The sequence below is a fragment of the Rhipicephalus sanguineus genome, chromosome 7 (assembly GCF_013339695.2).
Source record: "Rhipicephalus sanguineus isolate Rsan-2018 chromosome 7, BIME_Rsan_1.4, whole genome shotgun sequence".
Classification (NCBI taxonomy): Eukaryota; Metazoa; Arthropoda; class Arachnida; order Ixodida; family Ixodidae; genus Rhipicephalus; species Rhipicephalus sanguineus.
Window position 1 is genome coordinate 150,212,419 of NC_051182.1, and position 23,535 is coordinate 150,235,953.

Sequence of the window (23,535 nt, forward strand, 5' to 3'; positions counted from 1 at the left end):
CGCAGGACGCGCCAATATTACAAAAATACAAACTGGCGCACAACACACACAGCGCAACCATGGCGTTAACAATCGCTCCCCGCTCCAGCCACTGCTAGGGACTAAAATGGCTAGGGACGTTCGCGCATTTTAGTGCCTAGGCCACGCGCGGTCGTCAAAAAAGCCCCTAGCCCTGCGCTGCTCATAATAGTTCGTGCCGGTACGCGCCGCGGCGTTGCAGTCGCCGGCTGGAGTTGGTCGGGATTGTAAAAGCGCGTCGGCGTTAGGCCTATCCGATATCGGAGCGTCGGGGGCATCGTCCATCGCTGTCGCTTTGGGAAGCGTCCGACGCCGTTTCCCTCGATACTTGTGGCGAGTCCTGAACTTTCGAACATCAGAACTGCGCTTTTTAGGGCTTGCCATGGCACGAAAATACAGAAGAAACGCTGAACAACTCGGTCGCGGCGTTTGAGGCTTCATTCTTTTGCCGGGGAGATGGGAGGGAGGAGGGGGTGGAGCGCGCCGCCGTCCAATGGCGGCCTCGCGCTGCGTGCCGCGAAATTCAAAACGCTCGACGTACGCGTTGTTTTTCTCGTTTTTTCTTTATTCTGCGTGAAGATACGAGACTAACCCCTGGTGTATTGTGGAGAAGACAGCTTTACGCTGCATGCGGGCAGGATTGCAAATGGCGGGCACCGCGTCATTTTCGCAACAGAAGGACGCAAACTACACCATTTTTCGCGACTTTTGCGCATTTCTCGCGTCACTGCTTCTCACTTGGAAGCCTTTTTAGATAATTTCTCGTGCGAATTTGAGCTTGATATTTTCAGAAATAAAAGATTATAGTCCAAGGATGCCAATACAGCCGAAAAAAAAAACCCAAATTTTTTTCGGAAAACCGCGACTTTTCGACCCGCGTCTCCCCTTAAGTTCTTTCACGCCTACAACCGTTGGTGCCAGAATAATTGCATACATTGTTAACATTTCTGTGGATGACGCCGTTCTCAGCTTCGTGGCTCTATTTGTCGACTAGATTGTGGCCGAGTGCGCCAACGCGTGCATCAGTGCGGAAGTTTAGGAGTTGGTGGAGAAAGGGTCGTTTGATGATTGCTTTCGGGGGTACTTTAACTTTCATGAGATGTTCGACCGTCTTTGACGAACCATGGTGGTCTGATACTACGCCAACAGCGCTACATTATCACTCGGTGACCCCGACAAATCCGGCAACAATCTTGCGACGGTATTGCCAAAAGTGATCGCTTGCCAGGTGTCGGCTGTGGTGGCTCTAGATTCAACATAAAACGACATAATCCTGCAGGTGCCTGAAAAAACATTGCGTGCTGCTCGAGCATTAGTAAACACACCAGGCAATGTTGCACGGTTTTTTCAAGCGTAAGAATTAAAACAGAATTCTGCACCACCAGATATTTTTTCCTGTTTTTTAGGTCTTGCATTTCTCATGTCTTGTGTTTATTCTTAGTCTCTTCAAAAACATCTCATCGGGGTTCTACTGTACATTATTAATCGGCAGCAGCTCCTGCAGTAACAATGTTGTTTTAACGTTCATGCTTGGAAAAACTCCATTAGGTGTGAACAAATACTATCATCATCATGAATTACCTCTAGTACTTTTAGACCTTAGTGCGTGCAACGCAATTAATTGGCCGGCACACGCTCTCTTCATCCTCTTCTTCATCTTCTGCTTCGCTCCCTGAACACATCCGCCAATTTGTCCGGCATGGGATGCAATAACTCGGATGGGTGAGAGAAAAGGTAGAGAGAGAGAAAGATAGAAATAGATAGAAAGACAGAGAAAGAGACAGAGAGAAACACACAAAAAAGAAAGAAAAAACAGAGAGCAAGACAGAAGGAGAAAGTGAGAAAAAAGGAAAGACAGAGAAATAAGAGAGAGAGAGATAGAAAGAGGAAGCGAGAAAGAGAGAGAAAGAAAGGAATAGAAAAGACAGAGACAAAAGAGATATAGAGAAACAGAGAGCAAGCAAAAGAGGTAGAAATAAAAATAAAAACACCAGGCACTACCTTGGAGGTAAACAATGGCTGCTAATGGGAATGAGAGACAGAAGAAGTCGGCTTTTAGCTAACACTTACACTTCTACTTCTACTAACGTTTCCTACTGGAACATGCCAATGGCTGCTAATAGGGAATGAGAGACAGAAGAATTCGGCTTTTAGTTAACGCGCACGCTGCGAATATTTTATTGTTCAACAACGCACAGGAAAAATCTCCCACCAGCACCGCATTGGAGGTCAAGATCTGGTACTAGCATTACGACTGGTTACGCACTACGACTACTATGACTACGAGGGACGAACGGGTGCCGCCTTAAGGAGCTTCGCCCCTAATAAAGAGAAACAAGAAAGGCCACCCAGCTCCGCTGTTCCTTCAGGCTTGGTGCGAAGCTGCCTAAATTTTTTTTACTGTTCCAGTTAATCCTAACTGGCGGTGTTACTTTTTGCTGGCAATATCCCTGTGACTGTCATACGGTAGCTGCTACCACAATACAACACCTATTCAAAACACAAAACCTTGTAACTCACCTGCACCAGGACTTTGTCGTCGACGCTGAGGTGGAGACAGTAAAGACCGATACGGCGCTGATGTATGAGATGAAAGGCTCGTAGAGCTTCTGACGCGTTCGGCACGTGCACGAATGCCTCGACGTTACCATCTTTTTGGAGATTCAGAGTAATATTCAGGACCTAGCAGAGAGAGAGTGAAAGTGAAGCTTGTTAAAGGACAACAGAAACACCAGACTCCCAACGAGCGTATGTGGTGTGCAGTGGTTCCATTAAATTCAAAATGCAGTTGGATTTTCCCTGTCCAAATCAATAAAATGTGTGTTAGCGGGGCTTAAACGAGGCCGGTTCGCATTTCCTATGACTGCTCGTGGAACCCTGAAGTTATGCTTGAAATCGACTCACTCGCGAATGTTCAACATACCATAACTTTCATTCAAATGGGTTTAGAACATCCATTTTTGTTGCACTGCACACAGTTCCAATTGCAGATTATCGTGACATGCTGATTTACTTTGTAACGCAGTCAGTTTAGAAATAATCTTGCTCCCCAAAAGGTACATGAAATATTTTGTATTTTAAAAACTACACAATATACTAGAAACGTAATTGCATATTTGAAATCAGCACATAAATATACATAAACTCAGAAAATTTCATCAAGATTGATCAAGAAATAAAAAACTTTTTTTAAGAGCAGTGTCCCCCCTTAAGTAATGATATGTTCAAGCTGTAAGCAGCCCCTAAAATAAACTTGACGAACAAACGCAGTGGCTGCGGCCAGTGCACGGCGTGTGCTGGGCATGCCCCTGGCAGTCGTGGCTGTAAACTGCCTGGGAGCAAGAACAGCAGAGTAGTGTTTTGTGGTAAAGTGTTTTAATGTATCAGAATATTCCTAATAACGAAAATGATAGTTTAAAAAATGCTATGAACTCGACTACGGATAATGCCTTATTTATTCTCGAGCCACTGCTACCGAGACTAGACACTGTGTTGCAGCGAAGTGAGTTTGACGAACGCACTCGCCGGCAAGTGCACTTAGCAGCGAGTGTCACTAAGCGTTCCCTTGTGACAGTGCGAGAATGACACTAGCGGCGTAGTGCACTCCCTCAAAGTGCACTTAAGTTGCCCCGTGTGACGGGTGTAAGAGACCCCTTATATAGGGGACAAGAACTGCTCCCCGGTTCATGTCTCTCATAATGGTGCATACAAATACGTGTGCAACCGGCACACCTTCGAGAGCTGACTTTCTGTATGCTCAGTGGTGTTGGGTTTATCGCATGCAACGCCGCAATCTGCGAGTTATAAAGGTTTCATAAAAAAAAATAATGAACACCGAGAGATGCAGCTTACAGTCACTCCGGACTCTTGAAACACCGCTAAGAGCATCTTCTTGATGACATTCCTATCAAGGCTGGGGTCGAGGTTTGTCACGCGGACGCAAGCGGGAGCGTCGTTGCGTTCCTTCAGTGAAACATTTTGTAGTCTCTCTTCCAAGGGCATGCTGCTAGCAGGAACAGTCACATTTGGATGCCCGTGCAGGGGAACAGTGCTCAAGAGGCTGCCGGAAAACGGAAGAAGTCCACTCGGCAGACCATGGCGGATTCCAGGAATGTTGCAGAACAGAAGTGGGTTGGCGCTCTTGGTTGGAGAGCACGACCGGTGGCGAGAGGATGCGCTTGATGCCTGTCCCGAAATGGGGTCCACAACTTGTGCGTTGTCGTAGTAGCAGACGCTCGGAACTTCTGGCTGCAAAGGCGAGAAAGAATACGTCATTCTGTTTATCCTATACAGGCAAACGCACATCCCAGAATAACGCATCAAAATCACTTGCCAAAGTAATCACTGGAGGGTGGATCTTTAGGCATTAAAAAAGCTCGTTTTAGGCGCCAAAAATAGGCAGGCAAAACAACGTTTAGGCCTCGAATATCGTAAATATAGGCGCAATAAGTTTTCACATAAATGCAAATAATTTCGAGCAAGGACGTGCGCGACCTCTATCAATGACAGGAAAACAAAAACGTTATTGCTTACGGTGGCACAAAGGCACCAACAATTGAACATATCCGTGCAATTGTGCAGTGTCCCGCATGGTTCGCAGAACATGGCCTCTCCCGTGTTCTGCACGGTGAATCAAGAGTCCACTGTCGAATCAGCACACTCAGGGGTGTCTTTTCGCCATGACTGAGAAGGTCAGAGCCAGAGCAGATAGCCAGATCGCTAAAATACCAGAAGGGAGGGATTCTTCCTATTGACCGGATCGAATCGCATAGAGGCAATTTCCCCTCTGGCAGTGAACCACTTGCGTAGCCAGGCGTGGGGGGGGCGGGGGGGAGTTCGCATTCACCACGACCGCGTGGCGGCAAATTCTCTCCGGCGTGTCCCATTTCACTGCTGCTAGAGGTTGTTTCCGGGAGTTGGTTGAACTAAAGGCCTAGGTGGAGCCCCATAGTTCCGAACAGTCAATGTTGCGCGGTAACATGAATAATGATCTCAAGCTGCACCCGGGAGCTAAACTTGAGGCTAAAGAGTGTTGATATAAGCGCCAATTTTGAAAATAGGCATTTATAGGCATTTCTAAGCATTTAGGCACGAATGCCAAATATAGGCATTTGTAGGCACTATAAAAACACTATAAAAGCCCTTTTTAACCTCTAATTCATGCTCATATATCAAAATGGTGCGATAGGAGCGCCAAGGAACAAAATAGGCATTTGCCTAAAATCCAGTCTCTAGTAATCACATTTAAGACTTGCCGCGTACACCCTGAAACACTTTCAACAGCACCTACACTGTAAGTTTGAAAAGTCATCCTGTTTTTTATGCATTCGCCGAAGACGACTTGAACGCAAGAACAATCTTCTTTTTCTTCTCAGTTGACTGTCAACTGTATTGCACAAATTAGGAAAACATGAGTTATTGGCAATGCTTTCAAGCACATCAATGGCATCGAGACAAGTCGTTTGGTCCCAAATTGAACGCGAATTAGTTCTGTGAACTCATTCGGTTGAAAATGTCATTTTATTTTAAACGTACACCGTTAAGTTTTACGGTGTGACAGCAAACGAATGACATTGCGAACGTACCTCATTTGCTGTAAACAACCATTAGAATTGCTGCGTGACAGTGGTATAGCGGTCACTCATGAGCCCAAGTTTGTATTTTCTAGCAAGTGAACGAAACTAGAATGACACCAAAGTCATCAATCACTCTAGAGTGAGCACAAGTCTCACCTGACTGGTACTCCGCATGGAGGGAGACACACGTCCCACACTTCTTGGCCTCCTGAACCCAACGGCAGCTTCCGGCCTGGCCAGAGCAGTCGTGGCAACGTCTGGGTTCCACATGTCCACAGCACAGAATCTGTGTCAACATGCAATCGAAGACTTACATGACCAAGATTTCGGGACATGTACAAGTAGCACCATCTCTCACTGGTGGCAGGGAAACCTTGCCGTAACCGAGTGAAAAATAGGCTAAAAAAATCATATCTGACGAAATAAGCTATTTATCAAAAACCACTCCTGGTTCTATACGGCAAAGACCCACTGAAACATTCTGGTAAAATTACAGTATCGTACAACAAAGCACGCGGTTTTCCAGAATATTTAAAAGGATACTGGACAAAACTTTTGCCACTGAGATTTTCAGCTGAACTGAAAGCTTTGGTGCTGAAATTGGCAGACACAACATTCATTTCAGACAGGAACTAGTGGAAAATAATGAATTTAATGCATTTTTCACAAACTGCCACATCTAGCAGCTGCACCGTGAACTAGAGGAGTTTAACGTCCCCGGAAACAGACGTGCCAACCTTGCCAGCTGTCGCCCACATCTCTCAACCCACTCAGCTCCCACTACGGCTACGGACCACTACGAACGGCACCAGCAGCGAACAATGCTCCCGGCTGGGGTAAAGCCCTAAAGAGTGGGATGTAAAGGAGATGTAGAAAGGGAAGTAGAAGGATAGAAAAACGTGCACCCTGCATCTGTCACAGTGACTTCGACGTCGCGGCTGGCACTGGTGCGCAGTGCCGCATGCTGACAATCCCCCCAAAATACAGCCTTCTGTTCAAAAATATGTGAAATAAACTCTTGTTTATCGGAACAGTAGCGTCTTCCGAGTGGAATTTCATTGTTTTCGTAATTTTTTTCTGTTTGTTCAGTATCCCTTAAAAGAGAGTAATTACAAGAGAATAGCCTACATGTCTTGGGGACGCTGCAACGTTGACACACTGTAGTTGTCCGCTTCGACTGACGACGACTCCGGGCTGCGGCTGCTGCTACTGCTGCTTCGCTTGGCTCCAGTCAGATCGGTCCGCAACCGCCGCCGCCGTGGTGTGTGCAGAGTGACGGAAATGGCGTTCCCGCAGACGTTCTCGCCGTCCATGCGTATGCGTGATCTGCACGCGACAAGAGTTGCTGACATTTCGGGAGAAGACTGCCTGATTGATTCACGGATTGATTCATCATAGGATATGCATCAAGCCACAGGGAGACGTGTCGGTGAGCTCAAAGTTCTCGTGATATCACCAGTAGTCAACAGTTATTCAACGGCTCTTTACAAGGGAGCTATTTTACAGTAATTTCTGTACAGTAGAACCTCACTATAACAAACACAAGTATAATGAGTTATCAACTATAACAAAGAAAACCTAAAATTTACCAAACTGCGATATGAATTTAACAGTATTACATCGCAGTATTACATCGCCTTAAAGGGGCCCTGCAACACCTTTCTTAATTATATTGGAATAGTCTCATTATTGACGTATGACTCTTCACGAGTCATATGCCGCAAAAATTTTTCGAATCCGTCAAGTCTAAGTGGTGTTACCAAATTATAGAGATCACGTTCCGCAGTTTTCTCTCTCAACTCAACGCAGCGAGCGTGCGGAAAGCTGCGCGCGGCGTGAGGGGAGGGAGGGAGGGCGGAGGTGCGAGGAGGCGACGTCAGCGCCGGCGGCATTTTTTTCATTTTTTTCTCTCTGGCGTCTCGGCGCAACCACGTGGTCTGTGCCGCCACTTCCGGTTGGCTTGCGTCGTTCTCGTCGAGCGGAGTCGATCGCGCTGTGTATCGTGCGTGCTTGAAAACTGCGCGTCGGTTTGGTAATGTTGGGTGTGCACCTCGAACGCCGTAGTGTTTTCATCACTCTGCCAACCATGGAAGCAAACGTGCGCGCTCGTTTGGAACGAATGACAGCTGAGATCGGTTTCGGCCCATACTCCGATACACCGCCTCGTAAGACGGCACTGGCAGACGACCCCGAAGCGCCGCCATTACCGGACGCCAGCATTGTTATCGGAGACACGCTGCGCCCGTGCCTCGGTCGGTCGTGAGAACGTGCCGACGATGCAGTTCTCAGCTGACGAGGCAACACTCGAACGGCTGCCACTCTCAACGGCAACCGGCGATGGTCAAAAGCACAGAAATATTCACGTTTTCGGCACTGCGCATGGCGAAGAAAACGGAACCACGCAACTACGAGCAGACGAGCTGTCGGTGAGACCGGAAGTGCTAATATTAATGTTTGTTCGGTGTTTTTAACGCGATAACATAATATAAACGTACATATTATCTACTTATTGAACTCAAAATTAACAACGAAAGTAATAATGAGGGTGTTATCGTGATTATAACATCAGCCAACGGTGGAACTGCCGACAATCGCGTCATATTTTGCGACTAATACATCATTTGTCGAGAGAAGAAGGAGCGATTTTCAGCTGACTTTGAGAATTTATTGTAAATTCCAGGCCGTGCGCATCGCTATAATATTTGACTCGCGTGTTCTCGAGAGCCTCGACTACCGATCGGCAGCGCTTTTTGAGCATGCTCGAAAAGTGTTGCAGGGCCCCTTTAAGGCCAATATGTCATAAGGAAGGATACTTTCCAATACCCAACAGTGTTGTTCCAAGGATACCAAACCAAAAAGCAATAAATGAATACCTAAAAACAAGCAGCAGCACTGACAACAATTAAAGTCACAAACAGATGTCAAAACTCTAACACTGACTGAAGGCATCTAAATTACTAGTCAGATCATTTCAATAAAAGATAATTCTTAAATGTTTCTCAAGGTGTATCAACCGTAATCGGTGGATACCTCTGGCAACAAAAACAGTTTCTTTGCAAAAGTGGAATCGTGGTACTTTGACCTTTACTTGCTCTAGTAGGAATGACCCTACGATCATAAAATTACCAACAATAAAGCTTCTACTTGATTCACAAGACGTAGTATTTTCCTTTAATACTTTTTCAAAATGTTCTTCGCGCTTTCCCAGCGAAAGGGAGACGTCACTGTCGAAGCTCACCGGAGGGCGGCGTTTGTGGTCGGATATTTCAGCACGGCCGTTGCGCCGCTGATGGAGCTCACGCGCCCCCCGCAGTTCTCCGACAGTTGCTTCAGCCGGCTTTTGACCTTGCGCGGCGACTTGGCCACCGGCAAGTTGGTCACCATCAGCTCAAGACAGTGGACTTCCTGCATTCGGACAACGCACCGACTGAGCTTGCCGGCAAAGCCTCACCATGTGAAAAAGATGTGAAAGAGCACAGAAAACACAAGACGACGTGGTTCTAGCGCAACACCGCAAGGTAGCAAATTATCGAGTATACAGCAAGATGGACATGCTCCGAGCAGCGGAGCTTGTTTCTGCTCTTCTGTAGGCCGGCAGACGTCACTGACCTGTGCAGTATCATGTTTATGCTCGCATAACATTGTGCGCACGTTTGTACCTTCTTTCTGTGTCCACGTATTTTGTGCACGCTAAAAAGGTTTCAAACATGAATTCATACCAACTCACCCAGCTATCAGTTTTACTGCAATATGCCCCCCTGCTACGGCCACGATATAGAGGCTGACAGTATTGAAAATAAATGCAGTAGACACTCAGTGAACGGAAATCTCTTAAACGGAACAGTTGCTTAAATGGAACAACTGCCTATAACACAGTTGGTATCGTACTTGGATTCTGCACCCCTGTTCATCTCTCAGTAAACGGAACTCCTGTTAAATGGAACATATTTTCCTAGTCCCTTCAGGTTCTGTTTTACGAGTCTACAGTCGGTCTGGTAAAAATACCTTATCGATCCAATCGGTACGTGGTATGTATGTTCTTCAAGATGGTCTCCTTGGGTGTTGATACACCAGCGAGCTGCAAAGGCTCGCTGAAACTTGGTTATTGTGACCTCTCTCGAGGGCTCTGTGACAGCCCGTTGGATGGCGGGAACGCCGTCAAAACGGCCACCTTTCTGGCTTCTCTTGGGCATTGGGAACTGGAAGAAATCAGCCAGGCTCACATCAGGGCTGATGTAGACTTGATACAGCCCTGATGTGAGAGCCCTTTAGACTTCTTTGGGTTCCCAAATCTCAAGAAAAGCCAGAAAGGTGACCGTTTTGACGGTGTACCCGCCATCCAACGGGCTGTCACAGAGTCCCTGAGAGAGGTCACAACAGCCAAGTTTCAGGGAGCCTTTGCAGCATGGGAATCGCACTGTACTCGGTGTATCGACACCCAAGGAGACTATTTTGAAGCGTTCAAATACCACGTACCGATTGTATCGATAAGTTCTACCAGACCCAGTCTCATTACTCTACATCCGTGTTATCAAAGCGAGCAGCCCTGGGGTGCAATCGCGGAACGATGCCTTTTCCAATGCCCATGCGTTTCGTGCTTTTTGCGCTTAGCCAGTGCGACCGGTGGTCGGAGCAACAATTCGTCCGCGTTATCAACGGGATCAGCCAGCCGCGAGTGGTGGATAAGAATAGCATAGAATAAGGCGTAAGTCATCGCTCCGTGATGGCACGCCTCGCCGTTGTCGGCAGATAGCTAGTGTAAGCGTATTAGTGCAACTGTGCAGTTCGTGAGGCGCGACCGTGCCTCTATGGTTTGTTTGCGGAAGCCGTTGTTTCTGCGTGCTTTTCAACGTGGCATCGCTATGCATAAATGAGAATCGTGTCGTGACGCTGTTGGGGACGCAAAGGAAGCAGCCGACACTTTTTGAATTTTGAAAATAAAAGTTTCTCTGTTCTACTAGCTTAGGTCAGCCATATTTTTTTCAATTTCACTACACCGAAATGTTCGCTTCAACGAACATTTTCCCGAGCACCGTCAATTTTGTTGTAGTGGCGTTTGACTGTATATGAAAAATAGACTGTAAAATAATACTTCAGTGCAAAATAAGCCCTAGAAGCTGCCGGCTATAAACCCCGCCCCCGGCTATAAACCCCGCCCACCACTGATGACTACCATTTTGCCATGGCGTGTGTGATGTCGTGCCGCATGGAGCGAAGCTGTCGTCTTCTACCAAAATTTCGGCCACCATATGTAGTAAAATTTCGATGCCAAGCTGAAGAAAGCTTAAACACCTCGACTGCATGCGTAGCTGACCATGGAACGATATCGTTCACCAGAATTTTGTTATGTCACGTCCAGCGAGTGTGCCAGTGTTACCCGACTCTCGGGCCGCACGTGTGTTTATAAATATATTCAATTACAAATTAAGTGCCTGCACCAAATGTGCTAAAACTTCGTTCCCAAACCTTGTGTTTGTGAACGCACAAGGATTAACCCACATAACACGGATTATCATCGAAAATATGGACACGCAGACAGCGTGCGTCCATCTTGAGGGGTCGCTACGGTCGCCATCGCAGCAATGATAACAATGACCACAGACACCACAACCAACATGAACCCAACAATGAACAAAGACACAACAATGAACCCAGTATACAGTAATTTCCGCACTCACATCACGACGTGAGGTGCGGAAGGGCAGTTCTGATGCCAATTCAACAAAGCTGTACGAATCGTGAGCACACGCGGTTAGAGCCTCCGGGGCCGAGCCTCCGTGCAGCAGCAATACACGGATCTGCCGACGATGCCGGAAGTCCGACAGGTCTGTGGAGAAGTTGACGTCCCCTGCGATGACACAAACAAAAGAAGTTTACAACCTGCTTGGATGAGACCCGAAGCAACGACGTGCGCAAGCATGAAATTGCACTTGCCACTTAGATGTCAGCAGGGGAGCTATTCTCGATGTGTCGATCTAATGGACATGTCCATTTCAGTTAAGTGCACTCAGTTACTTCAGATAGCGGCAAGCCGTGACATTATCCCGCTCCTGACTACACATTGACACACCGCGCAGCACACTCCCAGTGTTAGAATAAAGTGGATGAAATGTACAGTTGCCGAACACTTATTAAACAAATTTGACAAGTTTGTCCTTGCATATCAGCACGTCCAATGTGTCTACGAACGATACCGCAAATGCGTACCAACCTTCACAGGTACGCTAAACGGGCGGCCACATTAAATCTAATGCGAGGGCTGATGCGCTCAGAGAATCAGAGTTAACGCATGGCCTCCGAGATTCGCGTGACCAAAAGCAGGTCTAAGAAGGCTGCATTTCTTGTGTCAAAGCGCATTCCGTTCCTCTGCTTTGCATCAAGAGCTGTGAAAGCTCTGTGATGTCATAGAATAAGAACCGGAAACGGGGGGCACGCTGCTCACCGAACTATATCCAATCAGCAATGACCAAAATTGCATCCATTAGATGGTCACACTGAGAACAGGTGCCCAGTGCTCACTATTTTTCATCTACTTGGCTTCATAGAAAAATTTTTGAATTTAGCTTTGGTTAGACGTGTCAATTAGACACGCTGCGAAACAATGGACGCAAGATGCAAGCTTCGAAGTGAACGTGGGCAACACCAATGATTGCTTCCAGCACCGATCCCTTCCCGTTCCTTTCTAAGTTTCCTGCCTGAGGTTTTTCCAGCTATCCTTTTTGCTGCTGGTGCACCCTTATCAAATACTGTGTACCAATTCACCTTACAAGCCACCCTTCTGACCAATTGTTGCAAGACAAGCAACCTTATCAGTTTCAACTGTCATGCACAAACAAAACTTTTCTCAGGATTTCAGTTTAACTTTTATTACACTGAAAACTGTTATGAGATCACAACAACAGCCAATTTTGGCGGCATAATAGTCTGCCGCAGCCCAGCTACCACAGCTACCCAGTTACCCAGCTACCACAGCACTGCATGTCAAGCACCTAATGTGTGTACGAACAACCTTGTCGTCAACAACACCGACTCGCGGAAGCACACATAACAGACTGACCCGATATCAGAACAAGCGTGGCGGGGCTGCCATGGATGTCAACGAACCGCCGCATGCACTGCTTGAGCTTGTCATCAGCAGCGTTCTTGCTCACAGCGTTGATGTGCACCACGGTGACCTGGGCCAGGTTGAGTTCGTGCACGACCTCGGGTAGCTCTTTGCGGATGTCGCAGACACACAGGAACTCTGCCTCCACGTGGCCCCCGAAGAAGAGCTCCCTGATCCGGCCGACCAGAGCGGTGGCCGACTTGCCCCGCGGCACCTGGCAGTTCTCGATGTCCCAGAACACGCCGATGGGCACCTTGCCATGGGGGACGTCTGGAAAAACCATTTTGCGACACAGTGGTGTTAAGTACTTGCTTAAAGCGACCGACAACTGACTTTTCTCGACCCATCTTTTTTACGGCGCGGCAGAAAGCTCACCCTTCGCAGTAATTGTAGCTGCAGTAGTTAATCCCAAAAGCACGAAGTTAATTTACAAGCAGTATTTTTCAATCTGAAAGCCTCTAAACACGGACGTACCTTTCCTCCAGCAACGCTGAGAATTGATAGCGATGCCGCGAGCCCTTCTCGCGATTTGTGAAAGCTATCCTTCTTCTGCTTTTGCAGGAGTTCCTGTAACTATGCTTAACCACCTTTATTTAAAGGTTTTCAACTATTTTTGAAAATAACAAGCTGTTACGAGATGATGAGTCATTATACACCTTCCCTGTATTTGTACGGCGTTGTGTGCGCATGCGTCCAAGGTTGCCTGCGCCTTTGTCATGGGTGGGTTGTCCCGCCATCGTTACTCTCTCGATGCACGAGCCAAGCCAAGTCATTGAAAATGTCACTACGCATATGCGCAACCGCGCCAAGTAGCAGCGCGTGTCATTTCTGAGACGAAGTGTAGGTAGCAAAACTATGTCGCTCAAAAATCTTGGCGACCTGGAAACGGCCTACACAGTTGCATGAGCACACTGAAAAGTTGCTCAAGACGCGCATGGGATCATAACATCACGCGAAGGCAGCACCACTTGAATGCATACTACTAACGCAGGCCCATATGTACATTTTTATGGAGTAATACCTTTGCTATAAAGAAACAAAGAATATTTCAATACTAACAAAAAAAAATCGTCGACTGCATACAGCAATCAACGGTCACGTGGCTGGGTGCATCGGATCGTTCATGTCTTTGCCGCCACAGGTCATTTTTCTCAACTTCCAATTAAGAAATAAAAATATAAATCCACCTCTCATGAAAAAAAAAAAATAAATAAACAGGGTTGGTTTGAGTCAATGCAACGGAAAATCTTTCCATCAATGAAGTCATCTCATTTCATGTTATGGGCAGCTGTCGGTCCCTTCAAAGGGGTCATGACACGCCCACCCAACCATTTCTGGCTTTCGGTGAAAAATAGAAGTAGAGGGTCTATTGTGCATATACATATATAAAATATGGGCTGTGAAAGAATATTTCAGTTCAAAAATAAGCTCTAGAAGTTACTGGCTACAAACCCCGCCCACCGAAGACAACCGCCATATTGCCGTGGCATGTGCGACATCATGTGCCACAGGAAGTGAAGCCTTGGTCTACCAAAGTTTCAGCCGCTGAAAATCGTTCAACTTCAATGCCGAGCTGAAGAAAGCTTAAATAGCTCGACTGCATGTGCAGCTGACCAAGGAACACAATCGTCCACCAGAACGCAGATGCTTGCAAAGCAAGCAGCCAGTGTTGCCAGACTTTCAGGCCGCTCGCGTGTTTATGAAAATATTCAATTTAAGTCCTCGACCAAATGCGCTAGCACTTCTTCGTCAGCTTGCTTGTGAATGTGCAAGGATTGAGCCACATAACAAAATTATGAGTGAAAATTGGGTGTCATGGCCCCTTTAATCACTTTACGTGCAATTCCAGCCTGCTAGTTACGGCAAGTGCAAAATGCTGTACGGAGGCTTTTCCCGAGGCCTAAAAAAGGTGATGTACTTCACGTCAATATAAACGATTCTTTAGGCAGAGAAATGCATTTCTGAAAGTTCTGATCGTGGGAGGAATCAAGTGCAGAAGGAATAGCTGCAATACTTTGCACTCTGAATTGCTCTGAATATGACTCATTCTCATTGAATAATCCTCACTGATAACAACATTCCTTTCTCTGGGTTTAGTTTTCATCAAATAAACCTCGTCCTCAATCTCAATATCTGAAAATTTAATTGATTGTAGTCATTTAATATTACTGTTCATGAAACATTTAGCGAATAGTGTCAGTACCCTGCCTGAGGGCATTTTTAAATAAATAAATGAACTATGATTCTAGTCTAAAGTCTGCCATCTTGGATGGTTTAGATGAGACATGCAGAGAAGTACACGAGTGGGCATTGTCCAAATATTACGGGAACCCTGATATATTTATACACACTCTTATCTGACCTTGCCCCTAAAAGATCCAGCAACAATCCTTGTGTACAGCCACTGTAGTTATAACTGCAGTGTAGTCATTGACAGTAGTTATAACTGCAGATGTAGCCATGACTGCACACAAGTTAACAGTGATCCACGTTCGCTGATAGTTTCCTGATCATGTCCTTTTGGCTTCCGTTTCATTTTCTTCTGTGCACTGAGATGAGCCTATCTCGTCTACACATATTATCTTTCAAGCCCGACCTCTGCAAATAAGTATTCCATACTAAACATATTGCAGCACATCAGAACGCAAATAATACTCAAGAATGGACAAATACAAGGGTTCTTAAAGGAACACAAGTGTTTGTGTTTATCTGTCCTTCGGTGTGGTCCTTGTTCCAATATGCGTTGTCATATCCTACCATGACAAAGCAACTATGCATTTATTTACAGAAATACTGCAGGCATAGGAAGGGCCCATGCAGGAGGGGCGTTTTGGAAGAACAAAAATGAAAAAAAAAACACGAAAAAAAAAGAGAATAGATAGCTTGCACATGACGTCATGGATGCAGCTTTTGAATGGACTGGTGCTTGATGATGGTAATTTTGATGACAAACAAACTGCGTCAATGTGAAAACGTGGCGGAAACATCTCTGTGCGTGAATAACGAAATAACCTGCATGCGATGTTTTGATAGCATTAATGTGACATCGCAAATGTCGCATCTCCACATGCTGGTGCTCCAACATGGTGGTTTCAGTGACGTCAATGCAAGCCATCTATAGTACAAGTGTGCAACAACAAACAACACAACATGTAAGAATGAGTAATTCACAGTATAGAAGATGAACACTGGAGTAAGTATACTGAGGCATTGTACAGAATCTAAGAAATCATGATATTCTCTGAGCAATAAAGTCAGTCCCAGTAATAAGTCTTAAAGGGATACTGAACAAAAATTTGAAAAAGCTACGAAAACACTTGCATTCGACTCAGATGACACGACTGTTCCTATAAACAGCGTTTATTTCACGTAATTTTGAGCAGTTGGCCGTATATTTAGTGGATTGTGAGAGCGCGGCGACTGCACCCCAGTGCGCTTGTCGACGGCTGTGAAGTCGAATGCTCCAGCAAGAGGGGGGCAACCGGCATGCTCTCTCCTGCCCTGCCACTTCCCTTTCTCCACTTCTCCTCTCATGAACACCTCCCCGACCGTGAGAACACGTTTTGAGAGAGAGGCGCGGCAGCGGGTGGCGGTTTGCGATGTTGATTGGTAAGCGACTTTGCAGCGAGCACGGTTGGCGAGTCAGTATCCGCAGAGTTTCACGTCACTTCCTCTCTAGCATGCGGCGCGGCCGCTAGACGCGACAATTTGCGAAAAATGTATTACATTCATTATTTTCTGCTAGTCTCTGGCTGAAATGAAGGTTGTTTCAACAAATTTCAGCACCCAATCTTTCAATTGGGCCATTTATCTCGGCGGCGAAAATTTTGTTCAGTATCCCTTTAAGCAGATCACTGCAGTACGTTAAGAGTGTAGCGGACTACCACAACTGAGAAAGTGAATGAATATGGTGGGGAGTGGAATATTTATTTGGATGTAAAAAGAGATAAATTACGAAGTAGGGTGCCTGCACTTGGAAGGTGACAGCCTATAAACTCTGTTGAACAGTTGCACCTCAATCAAAGACTGTCTTGCCTAAACTGTCAAAACGATACGTTGTTATGTTTACTGCATGAGGTAATGCACGGATAAAAACAAACCAAAAAGAGTCAGCTGGGTTAGCTGATACAATTTTAGAAAGGCATGATCAGGAGCTTAATAATTATTCTTTGAACAATGCTTTCAACGCAAAATATCTTTACCATGGTAAGCAGGCTGTGCTGTTCACAGAAGTTTTGTAATTATGAGGAAGAACAGACACGAACTTCAATTATGGAATTATGGCACTGAAAGCGCACCTACACTAACATGCAGTGAAACAACACCTACAATAAACGATGATGTAATGTTCATCACCTGACTACATGTGAGCAGTGAACGCATGATGAATCATAAAACACGTTAATTCTACTCATGCATGTCAAATGGCTTTCAAGAGCTTTCCAAACAAAACGTCTTGTAGTAAACTTGGCGTTTGCAAGGCTACTTTCCTTGACACGATACTAAACAAAGTAATATGTTAAACTAGGTAAGTCTTGATAATATTCTTTACCACAGTAACTATGACATTGTTTAACTGTACACTTCCTGATGGAACACTTCACTAACTTATGACTGAACAGCTACGGGTGTGTAGTTAGACCTGCAATAAGCGCAATACTTGATGCCTTTTTCATGTTCGAAATAATTTTTTTCCAGAGGATCGTTTGATAGAAACAAAGTACACAGAAATATGTTCTAACAACTAAGCATAAATGTCCATTTCAACACATTCTAGCTTTGACTTTGCGGCACGTAAAGCATGAGAACAAAGTCACATTTAGAATCTAGACACATGCACAAAAAAAAAAAATGATCGGATAATGCTACCTTTCTTGATGTTCAGGGTCTCCATACTTCATCAAGTTGAGGCAGCAAGCGTGGCTGGAAAGAGATAAGAAATCCCAAGATTCAACTCAAGTACAGTGCAATTATCAAAAATCAACCGCTGGATGATAAAACTACGCGCTTGCAGAACCGGCGGGTCATCAACAATCGTAGTCGTTGTAACAAAGGTCACGGTTACCGTTGTGTTGGACGGTTGAAACACGTTTTTGAGCGTAGATCAGGTGGGTTTCGAACACAACGGTGGTTATCACGCTATAACAGCGAGTCCGCTCACGCACCAGCTTCGAACAGTATGTTAGACAAGGAAGCAATGTAAGAAAAGCCTCAAAATCGCTCCCCTACGGAACGTCAACAATACACAAAGCCTCTCGCACCACGTCACAAGCTCGGCAGCAGGAACGATGCGTTCGAAGTTAGGGTTTCCATCTACGGAGCGGCTGAAGCAAAGCCAAAAACTAAAAAATCCAAGGACACAAAACCGACATATCATACGTATACCTATCCTAACAGCCACTTTTCAAATGAACAATCGATGTAGCATTCCTCCGTTGGGGTATCGCTTCGGAAAGGGGTCTAAAACATACTTACCGCGGGATGAAGAACGGTGCGATTACAGTGATAAGCACGCGCAAGCGCTGAATTACTTTCGCACAAGCAGCTGACGACCTGCACTGCGGATAAAATATTGCAGGACGAAGTCTTTTTGCGGAAACTTGCTAGCTCCACAACGTCCGCACGGCATCCATCTTGTCACAGACTGCACTCGTGTCGATACCGATGCTGCGAAACGTCATTGTGAGGCTTTTGGTTTCGTAGTTCGCTGGGTTAGTAACAATTTCCTCACTAAAATCTAAACAAAAAAGATTAATAAAGATAGCATTAAGATGAAACGTAACACGAGATAAGCACGGAGATAAGCATTGTGCTTTAAGTGTATTCTTCATCGCGGAAAAAAAAAAAGGGACGCGGGAAATTCAAACTTTGGAAGTTGTAAGCGACTTTCAACTTCGTCACACGGTGCACTTTCGATCGCGATCGAATACGATACAAATTCAATTCCTCATTTGTGATTATTTGATTTGCGCACGCTGCGTGAAGGAGCTCATCGTGGTCGAAAACTTCGATGCGAATCGTGCTCTCGCCCAAGATCAACAGTGCAGTGTGTAACGCCATTGCGACAGTTCAAGTAGCTGAACATTTCAATACAATTGGCTGTCTAGTTGAATCCCTTTGTGACACGCATTACAATCGACAGTCTATAAATGCATGAAATTTGCCTAATTTGATGCTAGGGTTCTGGAGACCAAATTTATAAAGCAAGTGGGAGTTTTAGAATAAATTACAGCGTATTTTACATAAATTAATTGTAATTACAACGTAAATACATATCTAACTATTGTGCAGTCTGTCACGCTATATTTTTTCATAAAAATAATGTAACGGTCCCACTCGAAATCTTAATGCGAAAGTTATCTGCTGGCAGCGAGTAATCCTGAAAAGGTAAAGAAATGTTTTGAAATTCCTGCCGAAACTCTCTACGAGCAACGTCTCGTTAAACACGGTACTGCGTTCACCAAAGCAATCGTGTGTAGCAAAATAATTCAACCAGATTTAAAGGAGCTTTGGGCAATAAACAAGCCTAATAAGGTTCAGGACTTTAGATTATTTGGCGAGGTTAGTAAAGTGAAGCGAAAGTGGTAGTCGTGAGGAAGGGGCCAGGGGGCTTGGCAGTTCGTTTTCCTCGCCACTTTCAATTCATTTTTCTTTCTAGCTGCGCGTAAACAATGAATACACACGTACACCCATGACGGTGCTGCAGAATTAAGGGCTATGGGCTTCTTAGCTGTTGCGCTATGAGGTCAGAACCTCAAGATCGCAAGTCTACTCAAGGCACTGTTACGCCTTAAGCCAACAAGCGTACATAATGAGTAGGGGTGTGCGAATATTCGAGTTTCGAATTCGAATCGAATAGTTCCTAATCGAATAATTCGATTCGACTTTCGAATAGCTAGTATTCGAAGTTTCGAATAATTCGACAGGACGAATATCTAAAACGCGACAAAGGCTAATGGTGCAACTTTGTTAGGGTAGGGTGGCTTAAACTAACGCAAACGTCGTCGTTCGTTAAACTTTCACTGACATCCTGGTTCAAAAGCGAGCGCATGTTGATCTTAAAGGAGAATATATCATTTCAGCACGTAGAAAAACACATGAGAGAACTGTAAAGTCCTTCACAACTTCGCTCCCGAAACGAAGGAACGGACTTCTTGCGTATAGTTCGGTCGCATATGCCGCAAGCGCCGTGAAACGACCTGACTTAGGCCTGCGAGACCCTCGGTGATTGGCTTTGCATGTAAAAATTTGTTCACGTTGGGCAGTCACCACTGCCGCACCACACCACTAGTTCAAAAACTCCCATCGTTCCGGTGCGCAGTTAAAACGCTGCTGTGAACGGGCGCCCGAAGACTTCTGGGCCCGGAGCATCCATGGCGATGAAGCACAACTTTACCGTTGTCAGATGAGCCTTATTTCTCGACCATAGGGATAGAAAACTAGCTACCGTACCCCCCTCTGTTAGCCGATAGGAGGAGTGGCGCTGCTGACTGGCTCTTATATATCAAGATGCTTGCGCGCCCATAAAAGCTGAAACAAAAGCCACTCCCGAACAAGTGCGTAATGAAGCTGTCAGCACTCCGTAGCGTCCCTGATATTTCTTTTATCTTCCCGTAACTGCGGTACACATTTCGTGTAAATATACTATTCGATATTCGATTCGATATTCGATATTTTTGGCCACTATTCGGCACTATTCGATTCGAATTCGATACGAGTTAAAATTTCACTATTCGCACACCCCTAATAATGAGTCGTTCAGCCACCAAATAATGACATCATGACATCAACCGAGGGCCTCGAGCTTCTTTCATGGTCGGCGCTTCTCTTGAACTATATTTTTGAGTGGCGGAGGTTTGCACCGGAGATGTACCCTTATTCTGGGAGCCGAGCTTGTACTGAATTCTTAGCTCATCACCGAGAAAAGTTCTGTCTAGGAAACCCTGGAACGTTTTCTTGACGCGGTTATATTTGACGCCACTGACCTCTACTACAATCACCTTGCAAATCATAACGCATTGCGAAACCTTCTTGCACAGACCAATTCTATAGCTCGTGTTTTCCTTAAAACATACGAAGTCTAGCTGATATGCACATGAAGAGCTGGCGTTTTCTCACCAATAAGACTGAAATATAGCTAACGTCACACGTTTTATCGTGTGATGCTCTTGCGACTAATCAGTCGCTCAAGTGGCCCAAGCTCCAAACATGGGCGTCGGCAGAATTTTGACTTCGGGCTCCTTCTAGCCACCATATACTTCAGGTGTGTGTAAACCCTTTGAATCGCTGCTAGGGGAGGGGGGGGGGGGGGGGCAGGGGCGTAGGCAGATTTTTTTTTTTTTTTTTTTTTGGAGGTGGGGGGGCACCTACTGGATCTGAAGTGGGGACCGGGCAGGCAGATGTGGTCGAGTGTCATTTTGTGCTCGGCATGCCGTGGCAAAAAAACGTTTTCGGGGAGGAAGGGGGGGGGGGGGGTGGCACGGTCCCGGTGTGTCACCCTCTGGCTACGCCACTGGGGGGGGGGGGGGGGCATTGGTGTAGCTAGGGCGGGGGGGCAAGTGCTGGTGTGGCTGGCTGGAGGGGGGTGCACCCTCCTTCCGACGCCCACGGCTCCAAATATATACAATGAACTCATGGTAACTGAAACATAGACAAATTTTTCTGCACATAATCGTTTTTTATCAACTTATTCCTCCTCTTTTTGGCTTGTCGCGAGCTGAAGCACCCGAAGCGTTCTCAAGTTTGTGTGCTTAATATAAGCGTCGAACTACGTCATGCTGCGGCTGCGCCATTGTCGCCACAGTCGACAGTGGGACAGCACTTGGGGTAGCCGCCCTCGCGAGGCCTCATCTTGCACGGACCGTCTTCGTCAATCTTGGTCGGGCTGCAGCTTCAAGAAAGAAGGAAGAAAGAACTCGAAAGCGTTATGAAGGTCACGGCAAAGCGAGTGCGAAATAAGAGAACGCGTTGTTCATTTAGTTCATTTCATTTATTTTAGCCTCAATCGCACAAAGCTTTAAAAAAAGGAGTGGGGTAAATAAAATAACAAACAAAAGCGTTGGTTGATTACTCGCAGGATTTACAAAATGCCCAGCTTGGACGGGACAGTGAGGCAGTCGCAAGACAAGAGTAAACTCAAAACTAAGGGTACATTCGGGTGGTCGTTTGAAAGCACTCTGACTTGTGTTTGAAAGTGGTGAATTCAACAGCTTTAAAGCTCTGCAACGAGAATAAGCATTTGTCCGCTTTATTTCAGTGGTAACGCTTAGTTGCTCTTAATTTACACCAATTTTTCAGAGACGCCGGAGCACTCTGAAACAACCGTCCGAATGTACCGTAAGGTTTCTTCTTCACGAAAGAAGGTATGGCAGGCGGACAAGGTAAGAATTAAGGGAATCAAACAACACAAATGCCGACAATCGATTTAAAGAGCTCACTGTGGCGTAAAAGACAGCACACGTAAAGTGTGCACGATCTTTTTGGCCACATTTAACGTTATTAATAATATACAATATTGTTTCCCGTTTATTTCCTATAGCCCTATGTATTCGTATCAGAACCGGATTTAGGTTGTTTCATACATACATACATACGTACATACATACATACATACATACATACATACATACATACATACATACATACATACATACATACATACATACATACATACATACATACATACATACATACATACATACATACATACATACATACATACATACATGCATGCATGCAGACAGACAGACAGACAGACAGAACCACAGATAGATAGATAGATAGATAGATAGATAGATAGATAGATAGATAGATAGATAGATAGATAGATAGATAGATAGATAGATAGATAGATAGATAGATAGATAGATAGATAGATAGATAGATAGATAGATAGATAGATAGATAGATAGATAGATAGATAGATAGATAGATAGATAGATAGATAGATAGATAGATAGATAGATAGATAGATAGATCGTTTAAACGTCTTCTTCTTAAGGCCACTTACCCATCTCCACTTACGAAGCCGTGCGAGGCATTCGCGGGGGAACAGCGCCAACTTTCACAGGGTTGCTCCAGGGAAATGCTCTGGTTCATCGGAATCTTCCTCCCTTCAAGAACGCAGTTTCCTTCAGCAGGCCAGGAGATAACAGAAAAAAAAAGCGGCGTTTATAAAACTCCCAAAGATGCACTGTCGGATCATATCATGGGGGGTATACAAAACCATTTCACAGACTGTTGTTACATGACTGTTGCAAGCAAGTGGAACATCTTAATCTTGTTCTATGTTGCATGTTCCATCCAGTAAGTGTAACGCATTTGTAAGTATGAATGAAGGAAGGGAATTTCCGAAGGGATCGTTTCTTTGCTTGGCACAACCTAATGAAAACCATTAAGCATTTGCAAAAATGTTAGTGTCCACTTGGCGTTGATCTATGGGCTAGTTAGTATATACTTTATGGTCGTCTGTGCTCCCAAATCCGCTGAACTCACCTTCAATAATGGGGGCATAAGCGAGCCAGGTGGATTGCTCCGAGCATTGGAAGAGCTGGGCAATCAGGAAAAGCAGCAGTCCTGCTGGCAGACGCATGATGCACAGTTCTTGTTCTTGTTCACCTATATCTGGCTCACACCCACTGTGGGGGATTGGCCAAGAATTGAGTGGTTTTATCAAATGTTATGGAACTTTAGAATAGGAGAGGTTATATAATAGAAATATTACAAATGATATAAGAAATTTTAGTGCTCGACGAAATGAAAAAAAAAAATCTACAACAACAAAGCTATTGACCTTCCTTTTCCTTCTCTTCTTTGCACAGGTATATCTAGAGTGAC

At 45.3% G+C, this 23,535-nt stretch overlaps 2 protein-coding genes across 2 annotated transcripts in view; both read right to left on the reverse strand.

The window, feature by feature from the left end:
- The window catches only part of LOC119400240 (meiosis regulator and mRNA stability factor 1), a 55,675-nt gene extending 46,682 nt beyond the window's left edge, over positions 1-8,993 (reverse strand). The window contains exons 1-5 of the mRNA XM_037667249.2: positions 8,833-8,993; positions 6,723-6,920; positions 5,751-5,880; positions 3,871-4,266; positions 2,539-2,700 (exon numbers count right to left, since the gene is read on the reverse strand). Coding sequence (XP_037523177.2) covers positions 2,539-2,700; positions 3,871-4,266; positions 5,751-5,880; positions 6,723-6,920; positions 8,833-8,978 — 1,032 coding nt within the window. The 5' untranslated portion in view covers positions 8,979-8,993. The remainder of the gene's footprint in view (positions 1-2,538; positions 2,701-3,870; positions 4,267-5,750; positions 5,881-6,722; positions 6,921-8,832) is intronic.
- An 869-nt stretch (positions 8,994-9,862) lies between these two features.
- LOC119400244 (meiosis regulator and mRNA stability factor 1-like) lies at positions 9,863-23,290 on the reverse strand. The gene is made up of 4 exons (XM_049417554.1): positions 23,194-23,290; positions 12,652-12,969; positions 11,273-11,442; positions 9,863-9,955 (listed from the first exon to the last, which is right to left on the reverse strand). The coding sequence occupies exons 1-4, from the start codon at positions 23,288-23,290 to the stop codon at positions 9,863-9,865; spliced, it is 678 nt and encodes a 225-aa protein (XP_049273511.1).
- Positions 23,291-23,535: the final 245 nt, after the last annotated feature.